Raw genomic sequence first — 15,896 nt, 5'->3', positions numbered from 1 at the left:
TCAAAGACGCCGGCAGCCTTGAGAGCGAGGCGGAGCAGTTTCTCTCCACAAGCTGCGGAAGCGAAATGCTTGATGGAAAACCACCTTCTTATTATCAACGACTCGCTGGTATATCGAGCTGAGCGCTCATTGGTGGTTTTTACCTGGTGATGAAACTCTCCAATTGGCTCCGCAAAAGTTTGTTCTTGTTTTGTGTCAGTTTCACGTCGCCATTTGAATTCAGATTTTACATCATTGTTCCACAATGTTTATCATCATGAAGTTAATATCTATATATTTTATACTATACTTGCACTGCTTACCGTTTTCATACTTTATTATATATCTTAGCATATTCATACACACTGTTAACACTGTTCATACTGCTCATAGGCTACTGTGTATTCTATTTTATTCATACACTGCACTGTTTATTCATCATTCAATTCATTCTATATTTTATTCTGTATTGTGTACATTACTTTTCACTTTACTGCTTTTTGCACTCCTGGTTAGAAGCTAAACTGCATTTCGTTTACCTGCATTACCTGTAATCTGTGCCATAACAATAAAGTTGAAATCTAATCTTGAGCAGGAACAAATGTATTTACTTCATTACATATCCGACATTAACGATTAAACACATTTGTGCATTATTTATGAATGCAAACCGAGTTTAGCCGACTCCGAGAGGAGAGACACCTCTGGAGATCAGAAGAGAGAAACTTGCTCTGTCATACTGGGTCAGGCTACAAGGAAGTGGAGAGGAGAATATCACAAACAGAATACTACAGGATTGCTGGGAATATACAAAGTTCCAGGGGCGTGGGTTTGGCTGGAAAAGTATGGAGAGAACGAGGACATATGGAGTGGAGACCATAAAGTTTGCCAAAGCAAGCCCATTTATCAGTGTTCCCCCATGGCTTTTCCCAGAAGCTAATATAGATGTGACATGTGAGTATCATAGAAAGGAAAAAAGAGTGGCAAATAAATGAAGTGGGAATTAAAACGAGTATATCTGAACGAAAAGTATTACAATTACCTCAACATGTACACAGATGGATCTAAGAAGCAAGAATGCGTGGGGATAGGGGTATATATCCCAGAATTCAAAATATCAATCTCAAAACGAGTGTCAAATAACTTATCAGTTTATACAGCAGAAATACTAGCAGCAATTATTGGGCTACAATGGGTTGAAGGGGTCAGACCTGATAGGGTGGTGATATGCACAGACTCACTGCTTTGAAAAGCATACAGTCGACAATAACTGTTAGAGAAGATTTATTTATTGAACTTAACCATTGCTTACTGGGACTTCAGAGGAGGGGAATATATGTGCAGTTATGCTGGGTGCCTGCACATGAGGGGGTTAAAGGGAATGAGCATGCTGATAAGTTAGCAAAAGATGCGTTACAAAAGGAAATAGCAATACCAGTTTCACTTGGAAAAGGAAAACAATAATTAAGAAGAAGGGTATGGAAATATGGCAGAAATGGTGGGAGGAAGATCAGAAAGGGAGGAGATACCACATGTTACAGAAATCAGTCATAATAAAGATCTATACAGAAAGGAACAGACGGGAGGAGATCATCATCACTAGACTCAGACTGGATCGAGCAGGATTACATGGCACAATGTTTATAATTGGAAAAAGCGAAGTTGAAGAATGCAGGTGGTGTGGAGTGAAATAAAATGTGGAACACATCATATTACACTGCAACATGTACAAAACAGAGAGGGAAAAACTAAGAGACAGGGTCAGAGAGGCAGGAAGGGAGTGGAGCCTGATGGGGATACTGGGAACAGAAGGTGAGGGGGTAAGAGCTACCAGGAAGGGAGTGGAGCCTGATGGGGATACTGGGAACAGAAGGTGAGGGGGTAAGAGCTACCAGGAAGAGAGTGGAGCCTGATGGGGATACTGGGAACAGAAGGTGAGGGGGTAAGAGCTACTAGGAAGAGAGTGGAGCCTGATGGGGATACTGGGAACAGAAGGTGAGGGGTAAGAGCTACCAGGAAGAGAGTGGAGCCTGATGGGGATACTGGGAACAGAAGGTGAGGGGTAAGAGCTACCAGGAAGAGAGTGGAGCCCGATGGGGATACTGGGAACAGAAGGTGAGGGGTAAGAGCTACCAGGAAGGCCATTCTTAAGTATTTGAGTGAAACAGGATTGATTGGAAGAATTTAAAACAACGTCAATACAATGGTATAATTCCACAAGTGGTGATAGGATGATATGGTGATACACACTTTTGTACAGTAGGTGGCGGTATGCGCCCTAAATTAGTTTGCAATCCGCCAATAACTGAGAGAAGAAGAAGCCGACTCCGAGCTGTCCGACTCAGGTCCGACTTCAGGCGAGCTTTTTGAGACCTCCACCAGCTGCAATCGGCTATTCTCGTCTACTTTCGAGCTTTCGAGGCGAGCCGCAGCCTATGGCCGCAGCTCATCTCAAACAGGCCTAATAAAGTCACATGTGACCCCACGTGACACAGTCTATATATGCTGGTGTCGTCAGGATCTGTTCTTTTTCACGCTGCGCGAGAGTAACGTGGCTACATTCTTGTAGGCTACAGCGTTCGGTTTGGTTTGAACATCTGATCTGAGGGATTTCTCTGCATACAGCTGGCCGCGTGCAGCTTCGCGACTGATCCAGTCGGAGCCGCGGGTTGTTGACGCGTCCTCCTGGAGCTGTGGCCGGCTGCGCAGAGCTTCGACGGAAAGGTTTGTGTCAACTTTGTTGGTGATGGCTCTTAGACATTCTGGTGACGACAGTGTTCCCGCTTCCTCTCCCATAAAGTTGACCTTATTGTGCTATGTTTTACTTTTTTGCATAGCTGATCGGGTAGCGTTGTGCCCGAGCTATCTTTAGCATTTTAAGTTTCCAGCTTTAGCTGCGTTTCGTTTATTTTTTATAGCCTAACTATATCGCTGTTATTTATGGGTTAAATGCAGAGAATAATTGTCACTGTGTGCTCTGCATTTGTGACAATTAAAGAGGGTCTCATCCCTCCCATTATTATTATATTATAGGGTGCAGACGTTTTAGAGAGAGCAAGCTCCTTTCTTGGCATCTGCATGCAGCATGGAGAACTGGATACAGCTTGGGAGGCGGGGCCTCATTTATTCCTATGGAGTTGCTCATGCAGATAAAATAAAATGGCCCAATTTTTGCGAGAGAGCGAAACGTCACAGATTACCCATCATGCCTGAGAAGTACCCGTATGTGCGTTCATAGAGCATGCGCAACTTTAACCACGTCAGTAGGGACCATGGTAGGGACCATCTATCTATATTGCGCTGGTAGGGACGAAATAAAACGATAGTTACGTCTGTAACTACGGTTCTATGAGTCCCGGATGACCGCCAGAGTATCTTGTCACTCAGCATTCTTGTGTGCTCGCGAGAAGATTCTGGGAACAGATCCTCTGAAGACACCGGCAGTTTTAAGAGCAATGAGACGTCCTTTCCTCCGGAGCGTCACGTGAAGCGAAGTCCGTTTGTGACGACGCCGCACGTCGTCACTCCGCGGTCGTCTGACAGCAGCCAGCTCTGTCCCCGTTATTTTTTACAAACACCACCGTCACACATTTACCGACATAAACATTTTTATAATCCCAAATAAATAAAATAAGAACTCATTCTCAAAAAAGATAAACGTAATTCTTAAAATGTATAAACGAACAATAGTTTGATTGATATTGATTAGAGTGCACAATATAAATAAAATAATTGAGAAAAGAAAAATATATTTGTTATCTATCAAAACCCAGTTAGATTAACATTCATTGGATTGCACACTTTATTTGTTTGTGTGGATTTGTAGCAAATTCACATTTTAAATAGTACTTAAAGGTGGGTTAGGTAATTTGAGAAACCAGCTCAAGTGCGCTAGAATTTGAAAGTACACAACCGGAAAAAATCTGCCTCTTCCTTCAGACTTCCTTACAGAGCCCCTCCTCCAACACTCACGAACGCACATGCTTGTGCTTATTGTTAAATAATAAACCCTTTTTGTCTGCTTATTTGAATATAAAGCCCATTATCTGGATATGATGAAAAACCCTTTATTGAAAAAAGATGATGCATTTTGTTTTAATTTCTGATCCAGATATGCCAAATGATGTTTAGCTAAGTGGCACAGTTGAGTGTTTGCCATTTAAGTCTGTGCAAACCACACTGCCAATGTTTTTTCACTTTGCCATTCATTGTTTTTAGTACATGAAAAATGTCCTTTTCCTCATGACAGAACGTTTCTAAAAGTCATCGTTGATGAATATCCGAGATAACGAGGAGAAGGACTCGGCCTTCAGGGGGATCTGCGTGATGATCGGTGTGAACCCTGCAGGCGTGGTGCAGGTGAGCAGATGTGTAATAAAAGCTGTAGATACTACAGAGGACGTCCAGCTGAATCCTTTCTGGAAATGATGACACACCCAGCTCATTGATTTATAATGATACCTTATGTTCCTATATTTTCTGATCCAGAATCACACTTAACACCCCTGACCCTGTTCATTTGAGCTCTGAATTTACTCTTAACTTCTTGTCTCTCTCTTTCCCTCTCCAGGACTTCATTTTCTTCTATGACGCTGTGGCCTCCTGGGTCAACCCCAAGGACGACCTGAGAGACATGTTTTATAAGGTGAGAGCCTCGTCATCAGCAGTACCATCACTGTTCCCATCTTTTCACACTAAAGGACCTCAAGTTAGAGGATTAATGTTTTCAATGAAATGTTCCTCAATTTAGTTCTCGCTCGCCACACTCTGTGATGATCACCTTATAGACATTCGAAATCTGATTAAAACGTGCGGATGACTTTTGAGTCTGAGAAGTGTGTGTAGAGCTTGCTGTTTCAAGGAGGGAGAGAGCAGTTTGTAAATCATACATGAAGTTGTAAAGGCAGAACTTGTGTAGTGTAAAAGTGACTGGATGTCTTTCTGTTCGTATTGTAACCTGTGTGTTCGTGTCCTCCCTCCAGCTGAGTTCATGCCCATCCTGGGACTCAACCTGAACCCAGAGTTTATCTCGGTGTGTAACAACGCCACATGGGCCATTGGAGAGATCGCCATGCAAATGGGTAAGTGCTTATTGTTAAATAATAAACCCTTTTTGTCTGCTTATTTGAATATAAAGCCCAGTGTCTGGATATGATGAAAAACCCTATATTGAAAAAAGATGATGCATTTTGTTTTAATTTCTGATCCAGATATGCCAAATGATGTTTAGCTAAGTGGCACAGTTGAGTGTTTGCCATTTAAGTCTGTGCAAACCACATTGCCAATGTTTTTTCGCTTTGCCATTCATTGTTTTTAGTACATGAAAAATGTCCTTTTCCTCATGACAGAACGTTTCTAAAAGTTGTAATACATTCCACCTATCGTGGAACGAGAACACATGGGCTCAATAATCAAGTCCAGTATATGTAATTTAACTTGTGTTAAATCAATGTTCTTCTAGGTGCAGAGATGCAGCCGTACGTGGGCGTGGTTCTGCCAAACCTGGTAGAGATCATCAACAGACCCAACACACCCAAGACTTTGCTGGAAAACACAGGTACACACACTGTCAGACACAGTTTAGGTTGGGTGTACTTCAAGCGTTGGGAAGCATTTGAGTGTCTCGGGAGTTGACGTTAACTTGTGTTGTCTTCCTGTGTGCAGCCATTACCATCGGCAGACTGGGTTACGTCTGTCCCCAGGAGGTGGCGCCACAGCTGCAGCAGTTCATCAGACCATGGTGAGTTTATTGTCATTCTGATGTCATGAAATCACAAGTTTACTGATATTAAAATGAGACACTATTCACTTTTCTGTTTTGAATCCCAGTAGCCCTTATTACAATACATTTGTATGAACTTTATTTAATTCAGAAAAAAAGACAATTATTTTTAGTTTACATAAGAAAAGGAAGTAATTGGGACAAAATATGGATGAATAAACCTTCCACTTTTGTCCACCCCCCTTTCCCAGGTGCACATCGTTGAGGAATATCCGAGATAACGAGGAGAAGGACTCGGCCTTCAGGGGGATCTGCGTGATGATCGGTGTGAACCCTGCAGGCGTGGTGCAGGTGAGCAGATGTGTAATAAAAGCTGTAGATACTACAGAGGACGTCCAGCTGAATCCTTTCTGGAAATGATGACACACCCAGCTCATTGATTTATAATGATACCTTATGTTCCTATATTTTCTGATCCAGAATCACACTTAACACCCCTGACCCTGTTCATTTGAGCTCTGAATTTACTCTTAACTTCTTGTCTCTCTCTTTCCCTCTCCAGGACTTCATTTTTCTTCTATGACGCTGTGGCCTCCTGGGTCAACCCCAAGGACGACCTGAGAGACATGTTTTATAAGGTGAGAGCCTCGTCATCAGCAGTACCATGACTGTTCCCATCTTTTCACAATAAAGGACCTCAAGTTAGAGGATTAATGTTTTCAATGAAATGTTTCTCAATTTAGTTCTCGCTCGCCACACTCTGTGATGATCACCTTATAGACATTCGAAATCTGATTAAAACGTGCGGATGACTTTTGAGTCTGAGAAGTGTGTGTAGAGCTTGCTGTTTCAAGGAGGGAGAGAGCAGTTTGTAAATCATACATGAAGTTGTAAAGGCAGAACTTGTGTAGTGTAAAAGTGACTGGATGTCTTTCTGTTCGTATTGTAACCTGTGTGTTCGTGTCCTCCCTCCAGCTGAGTTCATGCCCATCCTGGGACTCAACCTGAACCCAGAGTTTATCTCGGTGTGTAACAACGCCACCTGGGCCATTGGAGAGATCGCCATGCAAATGGGTAAGTGCTTATTGTTAAATAATAAACTATTTTTGTCTGCTTATTTGAATATAAAGCCCAGTGTCTGGATATGATGAAAAACCCTATATTGAAAAAAGATGATGCATTTTGTTTTAATTTCTGATCCAGATATGCCAAATGATGTTTAGCTAAGTGGCACAGTTGAGTGTTTGCCATTTAAGTCTGTGCAAACCACACTGCCAATGTTTTTTCGCTTTGCCATTCATTGTTTTTATTACATGAAAAATGTCCTTTTCCTCATGACAGAAGGTTTCTAAAAGTTGGAATACATTCCACCTATCGTGGAACGAGAACACATGGGCTCAATAATCAAGTCCAGTACATGTAATTTAACTTGTGTTAAATCAATGTTCTTCTAGGTGCAGAGATGTGGGCGTGGTTCTGCCAAACCTGGTAGAGATCATCAACAGACCCAACACACCCAAAACTTTGCTGGAAAACACAGGTACACACACTGTCAGACACAGGCCGTTTCTCAATGTCGAGTATACCTGCTGCAGAGCCACCATTTCAAGTATACTACGTCATCGAGTGGCACAGAAGGACTGTTTAAATGCCCAGCATTGGGCGCCACTCGATGACGTAGTATACTTGAAATAGTGGCTCTGCAGCAGGTATACTCGACATCGAGAAACGGCCACAGTTTAGGTTGTATGTACTTCAAACGTTGGGAAGCATTTGAGCGTCAGAGGGAGTTGACGTTAACTTGTGTTGTCTCCCTGTTTGCAGCCATTACCATCGGCAGACTGGGTTACGTCTGTCCCCAGGAGGTGGCGCCACAGCTGCAGCAGTTCATCAGACCATGGTGAGTTTATTGTCATTCTGATGTCCCAATCGAACATCATGACTCTGCTTTTCCTGTGCATGCAGGTATGAGCCAGTGGTTTCTAGTTTCTGTTCTTTTCAGTGATGGAGAAATGTATTTCGTGAAACTCGCCAACTTGTGAATAAGGGGCCATTTGCTGATTGACTGTACATTTTGTCCGAGTTCAGGTCTAAATTTATATGGTTCCCTTTGGACCGACTACAGTTTTCCACTCTTTCAGCACGTTGTACATTAACTTCAATTAAAGTAAATAGTTGGTTTTTCATACAGATTTGCACCAACTAATTGTAGCATACTCCAACCTAAAAAAGGTTGTTTTTATTGATTGTTTTTATACAAATGGATGCACTTTAAAACTAATGCCCAATGTCTGGATATGATGAAACACCCAGCTCATTGACACAAGATGATACTTTTTGTTCCTATATTTTCTGATCCAGATATGGCACAAAAGTTTCCACTTAGTCCATAATTGTTTTCTCTGTAACTTTAAAATGTTCCATAGTTCAGAACGGTGGTTTCTAGTTTCTCTCTTTTTATGAACGGAGAAAAAGTCAACCAAAAATGTACAGGAACTTTTATTTATTTTTGAGGATAACACCAAAGTGTCTGTTTGTTGCAGGACACGATGCCTGAGGTGAGGCAAAGCTCCTTCGCTCTGCTGGGGGATCTCACCAAGGCGTGCTTCCTGCATGTTAAGCCCTGCATTGGTGAGTGTTTCATCACAGCACTGACTTACACTGCCATTACAACGCCTGTCCTCTGTTATCAGCAGTTACCAGCATTGACTGTTTTAATCTCTGTAAAAGCCTTTTTATACGATCACTAAATGTTCCTCCCCAATCTAGTGAATGATGATCACCTTAAAGACATTCAAAATCTGATTAAAACATGCGGATGACTTTTGAGTCTGAGAAGTGTGTGTAGAGCTTGCTGTTTCAAGGAGGGAGAGAGCAGTTTGTAAATCATACATGAAGTTGTAAAGGCAGAACTTGTGTAGTGTAAAAGTGACTGGATGTCTTTCTGTTCGTATTGTAACCTGTGTGTTCGTGTCCTCCCTCCAGCTGAGTTCATGCCCATCCTGGGGCTCAACCTGAACCCAGAGTTTATCTCGGTGTGTAACAACGCCACCTGGGCCATTGGAGAGATCGCCATGCAAACGGGTAAGTGCTTATTGTTAAATAATAAACCCTTTTTGTCTGCTTATTTGAATATAAAGCCCAGTGTCTGGATATGATGAAAAACCCTATATTGAAAAAAGATGATGCATTTTGTTTTAATTTCTGATCCAGATATGCCAAATGATGTTTAGCTAAGTGGCACAGTTGAGTGTTTGCCATTTAAGTCTGTGCAAACCACACTGCCAATGTTTTTTCACCTTGCCATTCATTGTTTTTAGTACATGAAAAATGTCCTTTTCCTCATGACAGAACGTTTCTAAAAGTCATCGTTGAGGAATATCCGAGATAACGAGGAGAAGGACTCGGCCTTCAGGGGGATCTGCGTGATGATCGGTGTGAACCCTGCAGGCGTGGTGCAGGTGAGCAGATGTGTAATAAAAGCTGTAGATACTACAGAGGACGTCCAGCTGAATCCTTTCTGGAAATGATGACACACCCAGCTCATTGATTTATAATGATACCTTATGTTCCTATATTTTCTGATCCAGAATCACACTTAACACCCCTGACCCTGTTCATTTGAGCTCTGAATTTACTCTTAACTTCTTGTCTCTCTCTTTCCCTCTCCAGGACTTCATTTTTCTTCTATGACGCTGTGGCCTCCTGGGTCAACCCCAAGGACGACCTGAGAGACATGTTTTATAAGGTGAGAGCCTCGTCATCAGCAGTACCATCACTGTTCCCATCTTTTCACAATAAAGGACCTCAAGTTAGAGGATTAATGTTTTCAATGAAATGTTCCTCAATTTAGTTCTCGCTCGCCACACTCTGTGATGATCACCTTATAGACATTCGAAATCTGATTAAAACGTGCGGATGACTTTTGAGTCTGAGAAGTGTGTGTAGAGCTTGCTGTTTCAAGGAGGGAGAGAGCAGTTTGTAAATCATACATGAAGTTGTAAAGGCAGAACTTGTGTAGTGTAAAAGTGACTGGATGTCTTTCTGTTCGTATTGTAACCTGTGTGTTCGTGTCCTCCCTCCAGCTGAGTTCATGCCCATCCTGGGACTCAACCTGAACCCAGAGTTTATCTCAGTGTGTAACAACGCCACCTGGGCCATTGGAGAGATCGCCATGCAAATGGGTAAGTGCTTATTGTTAAATAATAAACCCTTTTTGTCTGCTTATTTGAATATAAAGCCCAGTGTCTGGATATGATGAAAAACCCTTTATTGAAAAAAGATGATGCATTTTGTTTTAATTTCTGATCCAGATATGCCAAATGATGTTTAGCTAAGTGGCACAGTTGAGTGTTTGCCATTTAAGTCTGTGCAAACCACACTGCCAATGTTTTTTCACCTTGCCATTCATTGTTTTTAGTATATGAAAAATGTCCTTTTCCTCATGACAGAACGTTTCTAAAAGTTGAAATACATTCCACCTATCGTGGAACGAGAACAAATGGGCTCAATAATCAAGTCCAGTACATGTAATTTAACTTGTGTTAAATCAATGTTCTTCTAGGTGCAGAGATGCAGCCGTACGTGGGCGTGGTTCTGCCAAACCTGGTAGAGATCATCAACAGACCCAACACACCCAAGACTTTGCTGGAAAACACAGGTACACACACTGTCAGACACAGGCCGTTTCCCAATGTCGAGTATACCTGCTGCAGAGCCACTATTTCAAGTATACTACGTCATCGAGTGGCACAGAAGGACTGTTTAAATGCCCAGCATTGGGCGCCACTCGATGACGTAGTATACTTGAAATAGTGGCTCTGCAGCAGGTATACTCGACATCGAGAAACGGCCACAGTTTAGGTTGGGTGTACTTCAAACGTTGGGAAGCATTTGAGTGTCTCGGGAGTTGACGTTAACTTGTGTTGTCTCCCTGTGTGCAGCCATTACCATCGGCAGACTGGGTTACGTCTGTCCCCAGGAGGTGGCGCCACAGCTGCAGCAGTTCATCAGACCATGGTGAGTTTATTGTCATTCTGATGTCCCGATCGAACATCATGAATCTGCTTTTCCTGTGCATGCAGGTATGAGCCAGTGGTTTCTAGTTTCTGTTCTTTTCAATGATGGAGAAATGTATTTCGTGAAACTCGCCAACTTGTGAATAAGGGGCCATTTGCTGATTGACTGTACATTTTGTCCGAGTTCAGGTCTACATTTATATGGTTTCCTTTGGACCGACTACAGTTTTCCACTCTTTCAGCACGTTGTACATTAACTTCAATTAAAGTAAATAGTTGGTTTTTCATACAGATTTGCACAAACTAATTGTAGCATACTCCAACCTAAAAAAGGTTGTTTTTATTGATTGTTTTTATACAAATGGATGCACTTTAAAACTAATGCCCACTGTCTGGATATGATGAAAAACCCAGCTCATTGACACAAGATGATACTTTTTGTTCCTATATTTTCTGATCCAGATATGCCACAAAAGTTTCCACTTAGTCCATAATTGTTTTCTCTGTAACTTTAAAATGTTCCATAGTTCAGAACGGTGGTTTCTAGTTTCTCTCTTTTTATGAACGGAGAAAAAGTCAACCAAAAATGTACAGGAACTTTTATTTATTTTTAAGGATAACACCAAAGTGTCTGTTTGTTGCAGGACACGATGCCCGAGGTGAGGCAAAGCTCCTTCGCTCTGCTGGGGGATCTCACCAAGGCGTGCTTCCTGCATGTTAAGCCCTGCATTGGTGAGTGTTTCATCACAGCACTGACTTACACTGCCATTACAACGCCTGTCCTCTGTTATCAGCAGTTACCAGCATTGACTGTTTTAATCTCTGTAAAAGCCTTTTTATACGATCACTAAATGTTCCTCCCCAATCTAGTGAATGATGATCACCTTAAAGTCATTCAAAATCTGATTAAAACGTGCGGATGACTTTTGAGTCTGAGAAGTGTGTGTAGAGCTTGCTGTTTCAAGGAGGGAGAGAGCAGTTTGTAAATCATACATGAAGTTGTAAAGGCAGAACTTGTGTAGTGTAAAAGTGACTGGATGTCTTTCTGTTCGTATTGTAACCTGTGTGTTCGTGTCCTCCCTCCAGCTGAGTTCATGCCCATCCTGGGACTCAACCTGAACCCAGAGTTTATCTCGGTGTGTAACAACGCCACCTGGGCCATTGGAGAGATCGCCATGCAAACGGGTAAGTGCTTATTGTTAAATAATAAACCCTTTTTGTCTGCTTATTTGAATATAAAGCCCATTATCTGGATATGATGAAAAACCCTATATTGAAAAAAGATGATGCATTTTGTTTTAATTTCTGATCCAGATATGCCAAATGATGTTTAGCTAAGTGGCACAGTTGAGTGTTTGCCATTTAAGTCTGTGCAAAACACACTGCCAATGTTTTTTCACTTTGCCATTCATTGTTTTTAGTACATGAAAAATGTCCTTTTCCTCATGACAGAACGTTTCTAAAAGTCATCGTTGAGGAATATCCGAGATAACAAGGAGAAGGACTCGGCCTTCAGGGGGATCTGCGTGATGATCGGTGTGAACCCTGCAGGCGTGGTGCAGGTGAGCAGATGTGTAATAAAAGCTGTAGATACTACAGAGGACGTCCAGCTGAATCCTTTCTGGAAATGATGACACACCCAGCTCATTGATTTATAATGATACCTTATGTTCCTATATTTTCTGATCCAGAATCACACTTTACACCCCTGACCCTGTTCATTTGAGCTCTGAATTTACTCTTAACTTCTTGTCTCTCTCTTTCCCTCTCCAGGACTTCATTTTCTTCTGTGATGCTGTGGCCTCCTGGGTCAACCCCAAGGACGACCTGAGAGACATGTTTTATAAGGTGAGAGCCTCGTCATCAGCAGTACCATCACTGTTCCCATCTTTTCACAATAAAGGACCTCAAGTTAGAGGATTAATGTTTTCAATGAAATGTTCCTCAATTTAGTTCTCGCTCGCCACACTCTGTGATGATCACCTTATAGACATTCGAAATCTGATTAAAACGTGCGGATGACTTTTGAGTCTGAGAAGTGTGTGTAGAGCTTGCTGTTTCAAGGAGGGAGAGAGCAGTTTGTAAATCATACATGAAGTTGTAAAGGCAGAACTTGTGTAGTGTAAAAGTGACTGGATGTCTTTCTGTTCGTATTGTAACCTGTGTGTTCGTGTCCTCCCTCCAGCTGAGTTCATGCCCATCCTGGGACTCAACCTGAACCCAGAGTTTATCTCGGTGTGTAACAACGCCACCTGGGCCATTGGAGAGATCGCCATGCAAATGGGTAAGTGCTTATTGTTAAATAATAAACTATTTTTGTCTGCTTATTTGAATATAAAGCCCAGTGTCTGGATAGGATGAAAAACCCTATATTGAAAAAAGATGATGCATTTTGTTTTAATTTCTGATCCAGATATGCCAAATGATGTTTAGCTAAGTGGCACAGTTGAGTGTTTGCCATTTAAGTCTGTGCAAACCACACTGCCAATGTTTTTTCGCTTTGCCATTCATTGTTTTTAGTATATGGAAAAGGTCCTTTTCCTCATGACAGAACGTTTCTAAAAGTTGAAATACATTCCACCTATCGTGGAACGAGAACACATGGGCTCAATAATCAAGTCCACTATATGTGATTTAACCTGTGTTAAATCAATGTTCTTCTAGGTGCAGAGATGCAGCCGTACGTGGGCGTGGTTAGGTGGTATGGATTCAAGTAAATTCAAATGCAAGATGTCCACTGGTTGTTTTTTTAAATTTTTATTTTGATGCACATGTGACAGTTTTATTTTTATTTTGTTTCTGATTTTGTTTTTTGTGCCCCAGTGCACACATTTATTTTTGACTTTAAACGTTTTTTTTTAATTAACGAATAATTGTTTTTCAGTGTTTTATAGCGGACCATTTGATTATGTCAAATCTGATGTTGTGGTTGGATTGAAGGAGGGTCGGTGCTTGCTATGCTTGGTGCATACCTTAGGGAAGAATGTGGAAAAACTAATTCATAACTTTTTTTCAATCTGATATCAAGGCTGGCAATTGAATTCAATGCAGTACCTTATTTTTTGCTCAACTGTGGTGCAGATGGGATGTTATCCAACGTATCTTTTTATTTAATTTTCTGTGAATAGGGGAAAATAAATTGTTTTCTATTAAGATGTGAGTCGTCTGAAGTTTTGTGTTCCGTTTTATCAACTGAATCTGTTTGGGCCTGACTGGAAACTACCACGCAGATGGCTCTTGGTTCCTGTTCAGCTGGGAGGAGTTTCACTTGTTTTCCAAATGAACTAAGATGAAATTCCAGTAGACAAAAACCTAATTAAAAAAAAGAAACCTAATTAATAAAAAGTATTTACTCTTTATTTTTTTGTACACAGTGCATCCAACTGAAATATTGAATTTATCTTGGAAGTGTTCCCTGGGATTATTTTAGATCCAAATTTTGAAGAAGTTAAAGACATGTCCAAAAGATAGACTTAAAAGCAAGCAGAGGTTGGAGAACTACTCTGATCTTGCACTTGATTAAAGTACCAGAGTTTAGGAGTACTCTGTTACAAGTAAAAGTCCTGCATTCCAAATGTTACTCAAGTAAAAGTTATCATTATGCAGATTGATCCATTTCAGAATAATATACATTATATGTTTAGATTATAATTATTGATCATTAAAGTGTTATCAAAGCTGGTAAAGGTGAAGCTAGTTTTAATGACTTTGCATACTGCATTGTAGCTTGTGGATTTACTCCAGTTGGAACTAAAGTCTGATTTAAGAGTTGATTATATTTCACATGATTAATCCAAATCTGCGAAGTAACTAAAGGTATTAAATGTAGTGGAGTAAAAGTACACGATTTACTCCTAAATAGTAGTAGAGTAAAATAACAAAGTAGTGTAAAATTGAAATACTCAAGTAAAGTACAAGTATCTCAAAATTCTACTTCAGTACAGTACTTGAGTAAATGTACTTAGATATTTCCCAGCTCTGAAAGTAAGTGTACAGTATCTGTATCACTCCAAAACATTTTTTTGCCATGAGCTCAAACTAAGTTTAATATCAGATGCGGTGTAAAGAAAAAATGTGACAGACATTTAAACACAAATGTTACAGCTTTCCTAATTAGTCCAACATCTGCTATTTGTCCATAAATGTTCATTACCTTGGTTGGTTATTGGCTACTGGTTACACAAGCCAAAACATCGTCATGACATCATAAAGTAGCCAAAATCTGATCAGCTCATTTTCAGACAGTTTTTTCCTGAAACTTTCAGAATCTCGTTCCACAGAGGGGACACATGTTCATGAATAAAAAAACATGAACAATTGTATTTTGCATGACAGGTCCCCTTTAAAGTTTCTAACTTCCTTCCTTTCTTAATTTTCTCAGCTAATAATGAGCTTGTGTTTTATCACATTGGTGGTTTTAAAATGTGACTAGCTCAAACACGGGTTGCAATTATATTTTACTTCAGAAAACTAAACCCTAACCACAGGCAACACAGTTTCCTCTCCCCCGTCACACACGTTTATTGAACTTAAAACAGACTATGGTGGAGTAAAAGGTATCCAGCGGGTGTGGTTAAGCTGGAGGGACAGGATAAACAGATTAAGGGTGTTGAAGTAAACTTGAGACAAGAAATGTGCATGGAGATAGTGGTTAAACCTTCAATTTATGTCCTAAGACTGAGAAGGGAGCATGTCCTATTAGAATCAGGAAATGAACACAGGAAAAACAAGAAGTATGGGGAGACAACATTAAGGGTAGCCTAAGCTTGTTAAGGTTGGACAATCAACACTTTAAAACATCTGTTTAAATTATTGTTAGATCTGATATTTTTTAAATTGATTTCTATTGATTTCAGAGTTGTAGCGCACCACTGAGGGCTGCTGAAAAGCATAAAATGAGACAACTAATAAAATATGTACCATTGATGCCTGAGCTGGCCTTTTGTTGATGGTTTACTACGTGTTTTTCTCAAATACATAACAGAAAACTAGAAAATAAAGGGTTGATATTCACAAATGTCATCTTAATGTCCTCCAGTTCTGGATTGAGCCATATATTTGCTATATTGTTTTTATTCTATCTTTTGGGTATGATGAGTATCCCCTTATAATGGGCATTGTCAGCAGGCTATAGACTGTTCACTAGTTGTTGGTAAACTCACTTTCTTGCTGACAGA

General features: G+C 40.7%; 2 protein-coding genes across 3 annotated transcripts in view; both read left to right on the top strand.

Annotated features, from left to right (window-relative positions):
- LOC307015373 (transportin-2-like) overlaps window positions 1-13,872 on the top strand; it is a 38,655-nt gene extending 24,783 nt beyond the window's left edge. Inside the window, exons 24-25 of one of the 2 annotated variants that reach the window (XR_013801492.1) lie at window positions 4,962-5,060; window positions 13,384-13,872. The gene's annotated coding sequence lies outside the window, so the exon portion shown is untranslated. Of the gene's footprint in view, window positions 1-4,961; window positions 5,061-5,440; window positions 5,537-13,383 lie in introns of those variants that run through there. The other variant, XR_013801493.1, reaches the window with a different exon arrangement.
- LOC307015388 (transportin-2-like) lies at window positions 6,303-9,454 on the top strand. The gene is made up of 8 exons (XM_079643952.1): window positions 6,303-6,339; window positions 6,677-6,775; window positions 7,156-7,241; window positions 7,526-7,666; window positions 8,245-8,332; window positions 8,687-8,785; window positions 9,053-9,162; window positions 9,374-9,454. Exons 4-7 carry the CDS (start codon window positions 7,622-7,624, stop codon window positions 9,061-9,063), a joined length of 243 nt encoding a protein of 80 aa, XP_079500078.1. The 5' UTR covers window positions 6,303-6,339; window positions 6,677-6,775; window positions 7,156-7,241; window positions 7,526-7,621; the 3' UTR covers window positions 9,064-9,162; window positions 9,374-9,454.
- Window positions 13,873-15,896: the final 2,024 nt, after the last annotated feature.

The sequence above is a fragment of the Notothenia rossii genome (genome assembly GCF_949606895.1).
Source record: "Notothenia rossii genome assembly, chromosome: 8".
NCBI lineage: Eukaryota > Metazoa > Chordata > Actinopteri > Perciformes > Nototheniidae > Notothenia > Notothenia rossii.
Note: the sequence above shows the minus strand (reverse complement) of the source record. Positions and strands in the feature narration are given on the sequence as shown.